General features: G+C 44.0%; 1 protein-coding gene across 2 annotated transcripts in view; it reads right to left on the reverse strand.

Moving 5' to 3' along the window:
* CHD7 (chromodomain helicase DNA binding protein 7) overlaps positions 1-15,525 on the reverse strand; it is a 128,395-nt gene that overhangs the window by 12,466 nt on the left and 100,404 nt on the right. The window contains exons 19-30 of one of the 2 annotated variants that reach the window (XM_008066526.1): positions 13,655-13,765; positions 13,360-13,565; positions 10,440-10,639; positions 10,092-10,251; positions 5,228-5,317; positions 4,684-4,787; positions 3,223-3,352; positions 2,745-2,817; positions 2,530-2,587; positions 1,631-1,859; positions 1,169-1,377; positions 370-1,047 (exon numbers count right to left, since the gene is read on the reverse strand). The exons of the other annotated variant lie outside the window; for it this stretch is intronic. Coding sequence (XP_008064717.1) covers positions 370-1,047; positions 1,169-1,377; positions 1,631-1,859; positions 2,530-2,587; positions 2,745-2,817; positions 3,223-3,352; positions 4,684-4,787; positions 5,228-5,317; positions 10,092-10,251; positions 10,440-10,639; positions 13,360-13,565; positions 13,655-13,765 — 2,248 coding nt within the window. The remainder of the gene's footprint in view (positions 1-369; positions 1,048-1,168; positions 1,378-1,630; positions 1,860-2,529; positions 2,588-2,744; positions 2,818-3,222; positions 3,353-4,683; positions 4,788-5,227; positions 5,318-10,091; positions 10,252-10,439; positions 10,640-13,359; positions 13,566-13,654; positions 13,766-15,525) is intronic. 2 annotated transcript variants of the gene reach the window in all.

Consider the following 15,525-nt stretch of genomic DNA (forward strand, 5'->3'; position numbering starts at 1 on the left):
CTTCCGCCTCAGCCTTCCAAGTAGCTGGAACTACAGGCGCGTGCTACCACGCCCGGCTACACGTGGAATTCTTAATACACTGTTGACTACAAAGTTAACCTCCAACTCAACATCAGAAGTTGTTAACGTGTACATACAACTCTTCTTAGAGTCAATGTTGCTCAAAATACCATGTTTACTGTTTACGTGCTATAGGGTGCCAGGGCAAAACACGCATCTAAGTATGTATAACCTGAAATTATCATTTCACAGAATAAAATGTGCGCCAATACACATAAAAAGAAGAGAGCACACACTGTGCTACACACTAGCATGCATCTCCCAACAAGCCGCTGTGGAATCCAGGTGGGTGCAGTAGCTAGGCCTTACCTTCAGGCTGGGAAGACTCTTCCGACTTATCATCATCCTCCAGCTTTTCCTCCTCATCCTCTTCGGAACCTTTCTCTGAGATAGTCTTGGACCCAGTGTCTACACTGACCTCCACGCCTTTCAGTTCATTTTTCACAGAGCTGGCCACAGCCTCGCATTCCTGCTTGCTCTCCTTCCCCCCACCGTCTGTTTCTTCTTCCTCTTCTTTCCCCTCCGATTTCTCTTTGGCAGTTAAGTTTTCAGACTCCTCCACTTTGCCTTCGGCTTGTTCTGTTACCTTGTCGTCCTGAATGTGAGTGTGAGTGGACGAGATGACTGGAGGAGTCTGGCCGAATCCAACTGCCAGAGGGTTCAAGGAAGAGATATTACCTGCCCCTCGGTTTTGAGCAAAGTTTTTATGTGCATCCAAGAAGGACAACTCGGGGTCATTGAGGATGTGATAATCTGTCCGACTGACCCCATGTTTAGCAGCGCCAACCAGCAGGTCTCGATCATGCCTTCCGCACTCCCACCACTCGGGCAGATCCAAGCTTGGCTGGCAGAGCTTCAGCCTCTCTCCCAGCTGGGGGTGGTGAAGAACCTGCTCCCGAATTTTCCGCAGTAGCTCGATGCGGTACAGAGTCCTAGAGGCTCGCTCTTCTGTGATCGGCTCAATCATGGAGGACAGGTCAGGTGGTTCTGTAACAGAAGCACATGTATTTACCAGCGAAAAGCTCAGGGGCACTTCCAACTGTACACTCTCTTATTTCTTTATTTGACTGGCCTTTTCATGTAGAACTTTGTCCCTACATGTACCTACCATCATCTGGCTTGGTGGGCATTCTACACACTCGCCTACACATGGCCACAAAACAACTGAAGTATTTCTCCAAACTCTCATCGGACTTTTTGTCAAGTCTGGCAAAGGCTCGAAATTGGTTCCAGTCAAACTGCTGTTTCACGGGGTCAAAAATAACCCCAAACGTGGATACCACACGGTAAAAATCAGCCTCTTCCCGTCTCGTCCACCTGTTAGAAAGATGATATTAGCAGCTTGCATCACGCTGGAGGAAGAAGGCTTAATGTTTACTGTTTCTTTTCCTCTCCCCTCCAGACCTTACACACAGGACTTATGTGGGACTGGGGAGACAGGCTACTTTGATGTAGTGAGGCTTTTTTTGGTGGTCACAGTTTTTGATGTGATCCCTGTCTCTTGTGGGCCCTAGAGGAGCAAGGGAGAGGGAATGTACCAGGAGCTGAATGAAACCCTGAAGACACTCACTTTTGCCGTTTCTCAGATATAATAGCTTCCCTTTCCGCTTCCAGTGCTCTCACTTCCTCCCGAGGCCGCCGTCTGCGCCGGTCAGTCTTCATTAGGGCCTCTTGCCTCATCTGTTGCCTTTTATAGCTGCGCTGATAGGCAGTAATGAGCCGGCGCAGACGTGTAGTCAGGGTTGAAGTGTTAGGCCAGTAAAGTTGGCCTAACTCAGCATTACTCTCACTGTGCTTGCCTGGGGAAGTGGAAAAATATTTCTGAAAAGTGTAGCTACAATTTTGCAATACACAGGATTTTCCAACAAAACAGGATGACTCATTAACATTCAAATGACAGTGTGGGAAAGGGCATCTCAGTACCCTCATTTAAAAACTATAAATAAGGATTATTATTAGTTTGGAATTTATAAGCGATTTCTTTTTTAACTCCTTAGAAGGAAAAAACAAGCTTATTTATCAGCCCTACATAAAGAAACATACTTTATAGCATGAACTACCCTAAAAGGGTGCTCTCTTGCAGTGTATGTACAACAATAATACCAAACATTAAAAAATAAGTCCATAATTGCTGCCTAACGATTTCACATTAGGTAAAAGGTCAATATTCTAAATAAACTGGCAATATTTCAGAGAAATACTTAGCAAATGCTTCACTCCCAAGAGCTAGATCTTAAAGATGTTTAAAATTTTTCACTAATTAGAGTAAAATATAAATAGATAAGAAATGCAATATAATGAAAGCACAACAATGAACATGAATTAAAACTATTCACAAAAGAGGTAAGTTGGTGTAGAAGAAATAATGATTGAAGACACCACCACTGTGCAGTGGTATAGTCCCTGCCACATGAGTAATGGCTGCTGAGCAAACGTCTGCTACGTTCCACGAGCCCTTCTGGGTCTTACCTGTGGCGTGTATTTCCATGGATTCTTCCTTATCCTCAGGAGGAGAATTTGCAAATTCCTTGAAAGCAAAGCAAGAAACGGAGTGATTTTAATTTGGGGTTTCATTTGGCCTTATCTTTTAAAGAAAAGGCCATTATCTATAAAGTTTAACAAGTCTTATATGGGCGTATAATATTTTAATGGAGCTATAAAAGCCAATACACTCAAGTTCTTACATCTATTTCATCTTTGAATGGCGTTCTGGTTGGCTTATATTCTGGGTCTTCATCTTCTCTATCAAATTCTCCCCTATGTAAAAATTTTAAAAAATTTATTTAAATCATACTGATAAGCAAGAGAAAGGAGGAGGGTGGGAAAGAGCAACAATCTGCCTAAACCTAATTTTAATTATGGGCTGGACATCAAAAGTGACTCTATCAGTATTTAAAACATGCAGCCATGGCGGGAGGGGGGGCAGGGGGAAGGGGAAGGTGGAGGAATTGCCATTTGGAAAAGATACACAAGTTTTAGATGATCGAAATAATCTATTTTGTTTTAACAGTCTTTATGGTATACAAATAGAATACACTGATAAACATCACTTCAGTTCAAATCAGATGCAATATAGTACTTAGTGCAGGGTAAGAACTAAACCCTGCCAATAGATGTGATACTGACATAAAGTTTATTCAGATTTTAAAATGTCCTTCTTACCCGTCACCGCCATCTGCTAGCATGTCTGTTCCTCTTTGCTCGGCAGCTATGGCCTTGGCATCGGGCATACCAACTCGTTCCAGAAAGCACAGTGCGGGGTCAGCTCGCATAGAATTGTACTTCTCATAGCCTTGTGCCATGCCCACCAGCCCACAGAGCACGCACACAGAAACAAAGAAAGGCCCTGTCACTGTCAAATTCACAGCACCACCACGACACAAGTTTGTTTCTCAGTCAAGATGATCGTCTATGTTGAGACCTTGTTTTCATAGCGCATTCCACGGAACGCTCCTTCTAGAGGAGCTACTGGGGGCCAAGTTACACTTCGGGGATACTATCAGAATTACCACAAATACTAATAGAAAAACAGGTTCAGAATAACTGCAAGATGCCTGGGAGGATTTCTGACCCTATTTTTCCCAAGATCTAATTTTGCTTGACATTTAAAAGGCCTCGTAATGTTCCTTTATGACCTCTGCAGGGGTACTCCGAATCCACCCCCACCCTCCTTGTGAATAGCTTCAGTCCTGCAGGAACTCGCATGGCTGGCTGGAAAATCCCCATGTACGTAAGGCCAGCGAACCTGTCTTATTAGGTTTGGGATGATGCATGTCAGTAAGATGACACTGTTCCCTCTATGGTTTTCAAACTGCAATTTGCTTTTTGACTGCCCAAGTTGACTAGATGGAAAATGGCAGATCCCAACAGTGCACTGCGGGAAAATGATTTTGAGGCTGAGCTCACAAAACACGGCTGCAGTACATAGGCAGAACAGCACAATTCAATTAGGATGTGTACGACAACACACCGCTCCTAACTGCTGTAGAGCCGCAAGCCAAACTGTAATCATGAAAGGTTTTATAAGCCATCATTCTCCCCTTTAGTCAGGCTGGGCTGCTGAGAATACCTCCGCGACCTCCAGAGAATTGGGATTATAATCAGGAATCGCTCACTGTATATATCATGCCAGTTCTGCATCCCCAGCCTTTCAAAGTTAACAAGGCTGCATCCCACTCAGGGGAGCCACGAGTTCTCAACACTGACATTTGTGAAATATTGCTTGGAACAAAGCCCAGGAGGCACTTGTACAGATTAATAGCAGAGGTTAAGCCCACCGTCCACTTTGACACTGGTTGGCAGAGTTAGCAAGGGAAGCCGTGCTGGAAGCAAAGTTTAGGGGAGCTATAGCACAACTTGGCTATTATTAAAACAAATATGGTTTGGGTTTTATTTACAGCCAAGAAAGAAATGTTTTCTTCTCAAACACTCAACAAACGTTCAAAAACAGCATCTGATATTTACAGTTTATATTAGATTTTTAGTACAGAAAAATGGTAGATGCCAAGAGTCCTTTGGAACTATCCTCATTAATATTATGACTTTGGAAAAGAATATGCAAAGAGTTCTAAATAAAGACCAAGCCATACAGTTGAGATGTATTCAAACAGAAACGTCACTTACCATGTTTGAACACTCCAATTAAGAGGGATTTATCTGCTTCCTTATCCCACCAATCTGTAGGAACTTCGGCAAGGAAAGGCTCAGGAATCCACACGTCGGCTTCACTAGAAAGACAACGTTTACAAGAAATACTAGTATCAAAAAAGAGTGCCAAGTAATGAATGTGACACACGCGCTCAAGTGCCCTCTCTCCCACAATAAATATCTGAGCATGGTGGGAAGGAAGCAGCAAAGGTTAAAAGAAAGGGCATCAGTCAGTCGCCCTCTGCCATGACCAGACATGAACTTCATCATATGGCATCCCATTTTAAAGGTCATCTGAGAACACCAGTGGTTTTGCTCACACCTTTTTATAGTACTCGCGTAAATATAAACCGCCATTTCTCCTCACAACCCTCAGTGCACAGGACAAGCATCTCATTTGAGATGCAAAAAAGGAGAAGGGCTACTAGTGGCTCATGAAGGTTCTGAAACACAATCCGTGACGTTTTCCGACTCCGCAGATTATCGCGCAGAGGTACCGAACAAACGTGCTCACACTAACCTTGAGTCAGCACCCTCTAAGATCTTATCCGCCTGGTCTCCTATCACTTCTTGTCTTAGGTAGTACAGCATGCGGACACGCAGCAGGACCCTGGAGAGGAAGACAGAGGGGGGAAAAAGTTCTTAACTTCGGGACTGTTTGCCAACAGTGGCTTTTGGCAGCTGCTGCTGTTCATCCATCATCCTGCCAAGGCTGATTAGCCATGCTGTATGGTAGGCTTGAAGCGTGACAGATGGTGGCACATAATCACCTCTGTGTGGTGCTTTCTGCTGGCTTCCAACAGGCCTGCCTGGCAACCGCTCACACTGCACAGAGAGGGCCCGAGCTCAGCCCAGCCCAGGCTCACTTCATTTAGTTCTACCTAGTGCAGCTTGTGAAGTTTAGACACGTACCCTACCATTGCCTCTGAAGTATTGAAGCAAGTTTGTAAACAACTGAGCAGATGGCTTTCAGTAACTGTTCTGCTTCATTATCTCATAAAATTTCCTCAGCTGCTGCCTTAATACCATTTTTGGAAGCACATCAGAAGTTGTAGGAATAAACGAGATATAAAATCTGGTTTTACTACCTTACAATAAACCCTCAATATGGAATGTCAGGTTTTTCAGATTATACAACTTTGCTTCCGAGAAAAGAAGATGGCGACGGAGTGGGGTAAGAGGTAAGTCCTTGCTCTTCTCTGTTAAGATGTGTTAGACATCATTATTCCTTCTAGTTTTTTGGGTTTTTTTTTTTTTTTGGTTTCACCTGGGAATCTAAAATGTAGCTTAAAAACAAGAAAACATTAAAAAATTAAAATGTATCCACTTCACTGACATTCTTAAGTCATTTGCAAGGAATTCATTATTAACCCTTTGGAACTCTAGCAACCAGATTTTCAATCCTGCTTGAAGTTATTCAATGGCTAAAACATCAACAAAGCCCACCTGGTAAATCCCAGAGGCCTATGTCTATTCCAAATCTAGCATCCCCTGCTGGACAGCCCCTGGTATGCATTCAGATGGCTACCGGAATCCTGGCTTTCTTAGTTGGGAGTGTACTGCAATAAAAAGCGCCACTGCCCTGGCTGAACAGTCCCAGTATATGCTTGCATGACACTTTACAACTCATGTCTCACGCTTACTTATACTAGCTCATCTGAGCTTCTCAGTACGTCTATGATGAAGCAGAGCAAGTTACAATTTTCATTTCACAAATGGAAAAACTGATAGTAGCAGAAAATACATGACATGTCCAAAGCCACAGAGTCACCTTGCACATGGGGCATTCAGAACTTGGTCTTCTGACTTCACCACACCACACTGTCTCTCTGGGCATAGACACTGTCCTTTAAAAGTTCAAAATGACAACTAGGGGCAGCTTCACCAAAACAGGCAATTCCTGATCTTACACCAATAGCTGCTCCTCGACACGCCTTCCTTCCCACTATGCGTCTACACAGCCAACACTGGTTCTGGACGGACTCAATGTGAGGTTGTAAATAACTGAATAGATTCCAAGGTAAGCAATTGTGCTAGATAACTCATTTCTAGTTTTTAATATTTCTTTTTCTTGTGAATTCATTCTATTAAACATTGACTGTGCCTTACTAAAACACAAAGGAAAAGTGAGTCTGGCCTCCATGGCAGGCACTTTATTTCTTCTTGGTTAGGCCGGTGTCTGCTTACAGAGAATGCTCAGAAATGGTAGTTCCAAAGGAAGTCACCCTTGCCTTTGGCTGGATTCTCAATTATTCACAGAAAAAACATTACACAATGACAGGGAGCCTAATGGTTTCTCTCCCTTTTGGAAGAGACAAAGATTTCCACTCTGGGAGCAACTTTAGTTATGTGGCACTTTTATGAACTAACTGTGAATGCCACCTTCCTTCTAGAGGAAAAAATCCAAACCAATGCGAGTGACAACCTGAGTGCCCCCTGTGGAATACACTATGCTGGCTAGCTGCTGGGAGTATGAAACAATGACAAGGACTTGGTCTCTGATCCTAAAGAGTTTGCACTCGCTGGGCACGGTGGCTCACGCCTGTAATCCCAGCACTTTGGGAGGCAGAGGCGAGAGGAATGCCTGAGCCCAGGGGTTCGAGACCAGCCTGGGCAACTTGGCAAGACCTTGTTTCTACAATAAATCAAAAAATTAGCCAGGCATGGTAGCGCATACCTGTAGTTCCAGCTACTTGGAAAGCCGTGGAAGGATCGCCTGTGCCCAGCAGGTCGAGGCTGCAGTGGCCGTGAGCATGCCACTGCACTCCAGCCTGGGTTACTGAGTGAGACATTGACTCAAAAAAAAAAAAAAGTTTTTATAAAACTTTTATCTAAAAGTTTCTCTGTTAGATAGACACAACTGTGAGTGGATCCTCAAACCTGATACATGTTTTCTCCCACTAGTGACTGTTTTCTAGACAAGTCACAGGTCCAGGACCACTCATGACTTTGAACTGTCCTGTCGTGCCCCTTTGTCTCCTTTAACCTGAGACAGTCCATCTGTCTTTGTCACTCATGACCTCAAAACTTGTGAAGGGAAGTGGCCAGTTACTTTTGGGATGTCCCTCAATGTACGTCTCATGTTCCATCTTAACAGTCATCAACATCTCCTCACTTTAGAGCTTGATAAGTCTCAAGGCATGATCTACTAGGAAAGGACAACTAGATCACTTCCTTTGTCTCAGAGATGAGCTGGAAGGCGCCAACAGTCTTCTTCTGAGACTGAGAGGAAACATATGAACACCAGTTACTTCTCACATACAAATGAGGAAGGGTACCCTATGGAAGCCTGTTACTGACAGCAGAATGTGAAATTAAAAACCAAAACCATCACACTGACATCCAGGAATGGGAGGCTTTCTTCCCATCTGAGCTGCTTAGCTTTATTGGTTTGAAGCAAGGACTCAGAAGGCTATCAACCCAAAGTTGCCATAAACCACAAGGATATGGATGTTTTCTAATAGCTGAAAGCGGGGTAGGGTTTTAGGGAGAACTATTATGCTATGGCAGGAACAACTAGTTTCTGAGGCACCAAAATGGTTTGAGGTAATGGTATTGAAGACACCTTGGAGCCTCACAACAGCCCTGAGGAGGAGGAAGACACCTGAATTGAGGCGGGCAGGGGAACTCAGTGGTGGACAGCAAGGACAGTACCTGCGTCTGCTCTGGGGTTCAAACCTGGCTCTGCCCCTTAACAGGCTGAGGGACCTTAAGTAGCTTAAATTACTCAACTTGAGTCTCCATTTTCTTATCAGTTAAATGGGGATAAAAGAGACTACATATCTTAGACAACTCAAACAGATCATCCATATAAAGTGCTTGGCATCGCCGGGCTCGGTGGCTCAGCCTGCAATCCTGCACTTTGGGAGGGTGAGGTGAGTGGATTGCCTAAGCCCGCTGGTTCGAGACCTGCCTGGGCAACTTGGTGAGAACTCATCTCTACAATAAATCAAAAAATTAGCAGGGCATGGTAGCGCGCGCCTGTAGTTCCAGCTTCTTGGAAGGCTGAGGCGGAAGGATCACCGGAGCCCAGCAGGTCGAGGCTGCAGTGTGGCCGGGAGCAGCCACTGCACTCCCGTCTGGGCGACGGAGTGAGACTCCAACTCAAAAAAAAAAAATGCTTGGCACATTGCTGCTACTTTTTCAAAAAGAAATACATATTTTATTTGTTTAAACCTTGCTTCCTCCAGTTGAGATCTTGCTGCTCTATTTGACTTACAAGGAAAGTGAGTCCAAAGGGGTTGAGTAACTTGCCCAAGGTCACACAGAGTGAGGAAGCAGAGAGCTGTCCGGCAGCACTGCTGCCTGTCCTACGGATACTGAAAGTGCATGCTCAGAATAAGGCAACAATCAACATATGCAGATGTTAGTTTACTATGTAGACAGTTAACAGAGCTCCAGGCAATGAATTACATTTAGATTCAATATTCTTCAGTTATCTATCAGTTTCTGGAAGCAAAGGTAAGGAATATGATTCTAAGCTCATAGTTCAGAAAAATGGATCCAGCAACTGAGATATTAATAAGCAAAAAAAATCATACGTGAACTCCCCAGCCCCTTCAATGAAAGCAGTAAGTTGAAAGTGGAATCATATAAAGCTAACCAAAACTCTCTAACACATATTGGTTAAAAATCGGTCATCGACAATGTTCATAGCAGCATTATTCATAATAGCCAGAGGTGAAAACAACCCAAGTGTCCATCAACGAATGAATGGGCAAACAAAACGTGACATACACACACAAAGAAATACTATTCAGACACAAAAAGAAATGAAATTCTGATACTACAATATGAATGAACCTTGAGAACCTTACACTAAGTGAAATAAGCCAGACACAGAAGGACAAATAATAACTGATTCCTCTTATGAGATACCAAGAATAGACAAACTAGTAGAAAGTAGAATGGTGGTTGCTAGGGGCCAGGCAAATTATTGTTTAGTGGGTCCAGAGTTTATACTGGGGATAATGGAAAAGTGTTGGGTACAGATAGTGATGGATACACAGCATTGTGAGCGTAATTAATGCCAATGAATTGTTCACAGTTTAAAATAGTAAATGCCATGCTATGATCTTTTACCACATTAAAAAAGAACCAGTCACCTAAAGGTATGCTCCCCTGTGTTTTGGCATCATGTCTCAAGAAAAACAGGAAGGCTGTGCACAGAGTTTAATAGTCTTAATAATGCAATCGTCCCTCTGTACCTGCAGGGAGCTGGTTCCAGGACCCCCTCGGATACCAAGATGCAAGATGCTCAAGTCCCTTAGTCAGTCCTTCGTACAAGCAGTTCTGCATCTGCAGATGTGGAGGACCACCTGTATGTATTTTTAAAAGAACGAAAGAGGAACCAAGCTCTCCACATCGATCCTCTAAAAACGTACTTGTTACAATGATGCTTCAGGTGCTTCTTATAGCTGTCCTCCTGGAACAGGGCGTCTGGGTTGCAGCTGGCCAGCCAGTCGGCGTCCTGAAGCACTGGCTGTGTGCTTTGGGCTTTCACCTTCTTTCCCTTTCTTCCTCTCGGCACTGGGGCTGATAAACCTAGAATCAACATCATAACAGTAATAGAAGCCTTTTACACTTTAAATTATGGTGTCAGCGTCAGACATTTTAACGCACAAGGCAGGAAAACACAAGGCTGTGTCTCTTTATCAGCAGTATATCAGCAGTATTTCACAAAGTTGGTGGCTCTGTGATCCCACCACATAAAGAGCATGCTGCAGACCTACCAGAATGATTGACCAAAGCTCGAGTCTGGCCATCCGCTGTGGGTGTGATCAGATCCCAGATAAAGCTTTTGATATTCTCATCCCCTTTGTAATGATTAAGACAGTACACCAGAATGGTTCGGCAGATGGTTTCTACATCCTGCTCAGTGAGTTGACGTTTGTAGCGTCCATGGGAAAGAATGTCTGTCCACCGTCCCCAACTGTAAAATAAATATTCAGCATAGAGATGGTGTCTTTGAGTTTATACTTGGGGCTTTACTTTCACAGTCAGGTATCAGTGTTGGAAAATCTTGGGTCAAAGCTAGCATCAGGTGATAGGAAAGCAATCCAGGGTGCAAGAGTTAAAGACACTCCCTTCTAGCATGGGCTGCTCCTAAATTCATGGCTCCTACATGCAAGAGTTGAACTGCCACTGGAATAACACCCACATGGCTCATACTGGCTTTCCCAGGCAGATGCAGGCTCCTGCAGCAATTCTTGGACATGAATGTAATCTGGGGGCCTGGGAATCGTATGCTTTGCTTCACTTTGTTCACACTTAGCATGTTTTGACGCTGGCCAACCATTTGAGATAAAAATGTGATTCAAGGTAGGTGTGATTACCCCCAAATCAAGAATCAGTGCTGAGGAATATGTTGCCTTAATCCAAGGGATGCCACAATAACTGGTGAAGGACCCTGAAAAGCCTTGAGTTGCCTTTTGAAATAGGGAATAATAACCCCAAGTACAAGAAACGCCCAGGAAACAGGTTCAGCCAACTTGCAGGTGTTCATGAGAAGTGGGTGGTAGAAAGGCGGCTATGGACAGAACCAAGCAGACAGCCTCTTTCGCGTTGTAATCTCAGGCTAAACAGTGTTGTGCTACTTCATCGGAGAGTTGTGGGGAGAGACCACACCACAAAAAGACATGGGAGCAGATGCTGTCTGAGCCACATCTCCTCCCAGGCGATAGCAGACTGAGCCACCAGGGCAGTGCTCATGGCACGGTTGGCCCCTTCACTGACGACTGAGAGCTGTGCCCTGAACAGCTCTCACCCTGGCCTGGTCTCCTGCCATTCTCAGTGAACGAATTTCAGCTCCTCTAACCACAAGGCCAGTCCTCACATCTAAGCCTCAGATGCACGACTCTCTCTGCTGGAAGCTCTCTTCTCCCAACCCAAAACTGCCTCTAACCCTGGCTGATTCATAATGTCCATCAAGTCACAGATTGCAGATAACACCTTCTGCGGAACTCCTCCTTTTACTACTCCTAGCCCCAGAAAAGGGAGAGAGCACCTGAACTGTGCCTTAAAGGTGAGGGGACACGCTTCAACACGCCACAGCTGAGTGCTTCCTTTTCCCAGCACCACCCATTCACCACCATTTCCACTTGTCTACCTGCCTGCCTTGAGCTATGTCTGTCTTGCTCACAGCTGTAACTTGGTGTCTGCCAGTGTCTCAGCACAGTGCCCAGCACACAGAAGGTGTTTCAGCACATAATGATGACTATGAGAGGAAGGACGAGCCTGACTGAAAGACAATATGCCATAAGCATACTTCGCAGTTTCAGGGGTTACTAATACACTACATTCCCAAAGTTACCAACAAAACCCTCAACTCTGATCATTCTGTGGAAGCCAAGCAGCAGGTATGAGCAGCAGAGGGCTTGGGTGGGGGTGGGGGGGGTGAATCTCTGCCCCATGTAAGAACAGACAGGAGAGCTCATCTAGCTCACAGGAAAGATTAGGATGGGTTTCTGTCAGACTTCATTATTCCATCACCAAGCATTTATTCCGTGCTCCCTATATGTCTGCTCACACTGCACTATGCACTGAAGATGTAAAGAGAGAACCCTGTTCTCAAGGAGTCTAGCATGAATGGTAGGTGACTCGAAAATCATAACCACACAATGTGGCGACAGCAGGCTGAGTGTGATGAGGGGACAGGCCAGCTTGGGTGCAGAGTGCAGGCTGATGTCTGTGCTGGATGCCCATGGAGAGCAGAGATGAGGCAGGCCAAGGTATGTGCTGGGAGGTGCCTGTGAGGGGATCCACGAGGCTGTGGGAAGAACTTGTGCAAAGACAGAGATGGCACATGGAACATTGATGGAGATGAAGCCATATGTCCCACAGAAGCTCGGACTGTCTGCAGGAAAGAACCAACGAGGTAAGGGTCTGAAAGAGCTCTGTATGCCGTGTCAGTGTCAGTTTGCGTTTACTCTGAAACTAATGGCAATTCATAGGAAGAAACCACCAAAAACAGGACATCATCAGAGTTTTAGAAAGGTTTCTTTGGTAGCAGTTTTTAAAATTTTCATGGAAGTTGCCTATAGGTCCACAATCTGCTCGAGAATCATCTACTGATTCAAATATTTCCTGAGCTCCCTGTCATTTAAAGTGTTGTGTGGATGCCAAAGTGACTCAGAGATGAACTGGATATGGAGCCTGCCTTTTAGGAACTTGTAGTCCAGTAGGAGAAATAGAATGCATTCACAAAGTTCAAATGGCCATTCATGCTTCAGATGAGCTGGAAGGAAGAGTTTCATAATTGCCTTTGGCAATTTTTTATAAAAGGAAAATATTTAAGATTACCTGTAGTTGTAAATTTTATGAAGAGATAAAGTGGGAAAATATTTTATCATTTCGAGCCTTTGTTTTTAGTTATTAATACTTAACACATACATTTGGATCTGACATAACCCCTTAAGGTACAAATAAGCACCCTAACTTCAGGCAACCTCCCTGAATCTGGAGAATCTGAACAACTTAGAACGCTCTAACCAAATGTTAAAGTAAACATCCTGTAAAGTTTCGGCAGAGCATGCATTTAACTGTGCGAAGGGGAGTCACGCAAATCCAAACACAAATGTAATTTTTCTAAACCTGCTGGGCAGTCTAACTACTGTTAAAGCAAAATCCATTTTACAGAGTGAGCCCACTTACCCATAGACAAGCAGATTCTTCTCCACCCTGAAGCACTCACTCCTTGCGTAGCCCTGTGACTTATCCTGGGGGCGCCGTGGCTTTGCACATGGTTTTTCTTCAGAATCACTCTCCAAGTCTGAGAACTCCATCAGCTCATCTTCCTTCACTGCACTGTAGAGCCTAGTTTGCTTTCTTACTCTTGGAGTGTCAATAACCAGGTTGTTCTAACAAAAGAGCAAACATTTGAAACTTCTGAAAGAGTGATCCCCTCAGGTTAGATCAGAGAGGTGTCTGAATGGGATTTCTCACTCACCCTCCCATTTAAGGCATCAATATCCAATTCGGCCTTCTTAGCCCACTTTTGCCAGAAATTTGGATCATCCAAGGAAATATCTGTCCTGTTTCCAGAGGCAACAAAGCTGGCCTAAAGGAGGAAAAAATACGCGTTACTTTGAGATGCTTTTCTCAGAGGTGAAATGCAAAGCAGCTTTTGTATATTCATTCTCTCAAGTATGTTTGTGCTCCTCCACCCGTGCCAGATGCTACAGAAGATGGGACTAGAATTAAAGGCTGTTCCTCAAGCAGTTCACTGTCCAGGGGTTGAGACAGACAAAGAAATAAAGACGTACACTGTAGTGTGATAAATGACAGGTAACAAGGATACAGAGGTGTAAGTGAGACACCCAGGAAGAGAGTCCTAACCCAGCTCACCAGGGCATTGCTGGGAACCGAGAAGAAAAGCCTCTCCCAGAAGACGATGCTTGGAGCATACATTAAAACCCTCATAAAACAGGAGAGCTGGTGGAAATATTCACGGCAAAGCATATATGAATGCACGGAGGGGTTAGAAAGGGGATAAGGGTGCTCAGAGAAGAAGAGCCAAAGGTCAAGCTGGTGAGGGAAGGAGAAGCCAGGTCAAGCAGGGCCTTGTATGTGTTATTAACAGAATCTGAACTCTATCCTGAGGGAGCTGTGAACTATTTGAAAATGGAAATTATCTCAAAAGGGACACAATCATATCCAAAGTTGCATGCTGGAGAAGTCGTACCAATGTCTTAGAGCATGGAGCTCAGAACAGAATAGAACAGGCCACTGTAATAGTTTAGAGAAGAAACAATAGATTGGAATAAGGGGTAAAAATGGAGAAAAGGAGATCATTTAGAAAAATACTCTTTACAGGGTAAAATTAATGGAGTTAGAATCTGGATGCATGTGAAACATGAAAGAGGAGGAGGAGAAAGCCAAGAAACACCTCAGCATCCAACTCTGGCATCTAAATGGTGTTACTCAGGTTGACAAACAGGTAGTGTGTGTGTGTCAGGAGGTGGAGAGACAGGGGTGTTGAGTTTGGTTTTTACATATTAAATTTACAGTACTTTTCAGCGCTAAGGAAAAACATGAAAAGAGGCTGAAAGATGTGAGGGAGAAGGTGTGGATCGCAGAGCCCACAGAAAAGCCTTTTCAGACTAGAGGATATCACATGCAAAAGGAGGAGTTGAACCCCTACCTCACACCACACACACAACTCAATTCAAATGGGATCATAGACCCAAATGTAAGAGTGAAAACTATAAAACTCTTTGAAAAAAAAGTAAGAATAAATCTTTGTAATCTTAGGTGGGCTTCATTAAAATTACATACCATTAAAAAGGACTTCAAGAAAATATCTGCAATTGTATTAGCTAATACAGAACTTTTATCTAGACTATATTTTAAAACTCTTAAAACTCAATTAAAAAGGCAACTCAAGAAATGAACAAAAGATCTGAATAGATGGTTCTATAACGATGACATACATCTGATCAATAAGCACATGAAAAGATGCTCAACATCATTAGAGAAATGCAAATAAAAACTAGAATGGGATACAACTTCACACCACTAAGAAGGCTATAATTAAAAAGTAGGATATTGGTGAGTATGTGGGAAAAAATAGAATTCTTATACACTGCAGGTGGGAACAAAATGGTACAATCACTTTAGAAAACAGACTGACATTTCCTCAAAGGGTTAAACATGGAGTTAACAAATGACCCAGCTAGCCGGGCTCGGTGGCTCAGCTTGTAATCCTGCGCCTTTGGGAGGCTGAGGTGAGTGGATTGCCTGAACCCACGGGTTCGAGACCCGCCTGGGCAGCGAGACCTCATCTCTACAATAAATCAAAAATCAGCTGGGCGTGTTAGC

The sequence above is a fragment of the Carlito syrichta genome, unplaced genomic scaffold (assembly GCF_000164805.1).
Source record: "Carlito syrichta isolate Samal-C Ts95f unplaced genomic scaffold, Tarsius_syrichta-2.0.1 Scaffold308996, whole genome shotgun sequence".
Taxonomy (NCBI): Eukaryota; Metazoa; Chordata; class Mammalia; order Primates; family Tarsiidae; genus Carlito; species Carlito syrichta.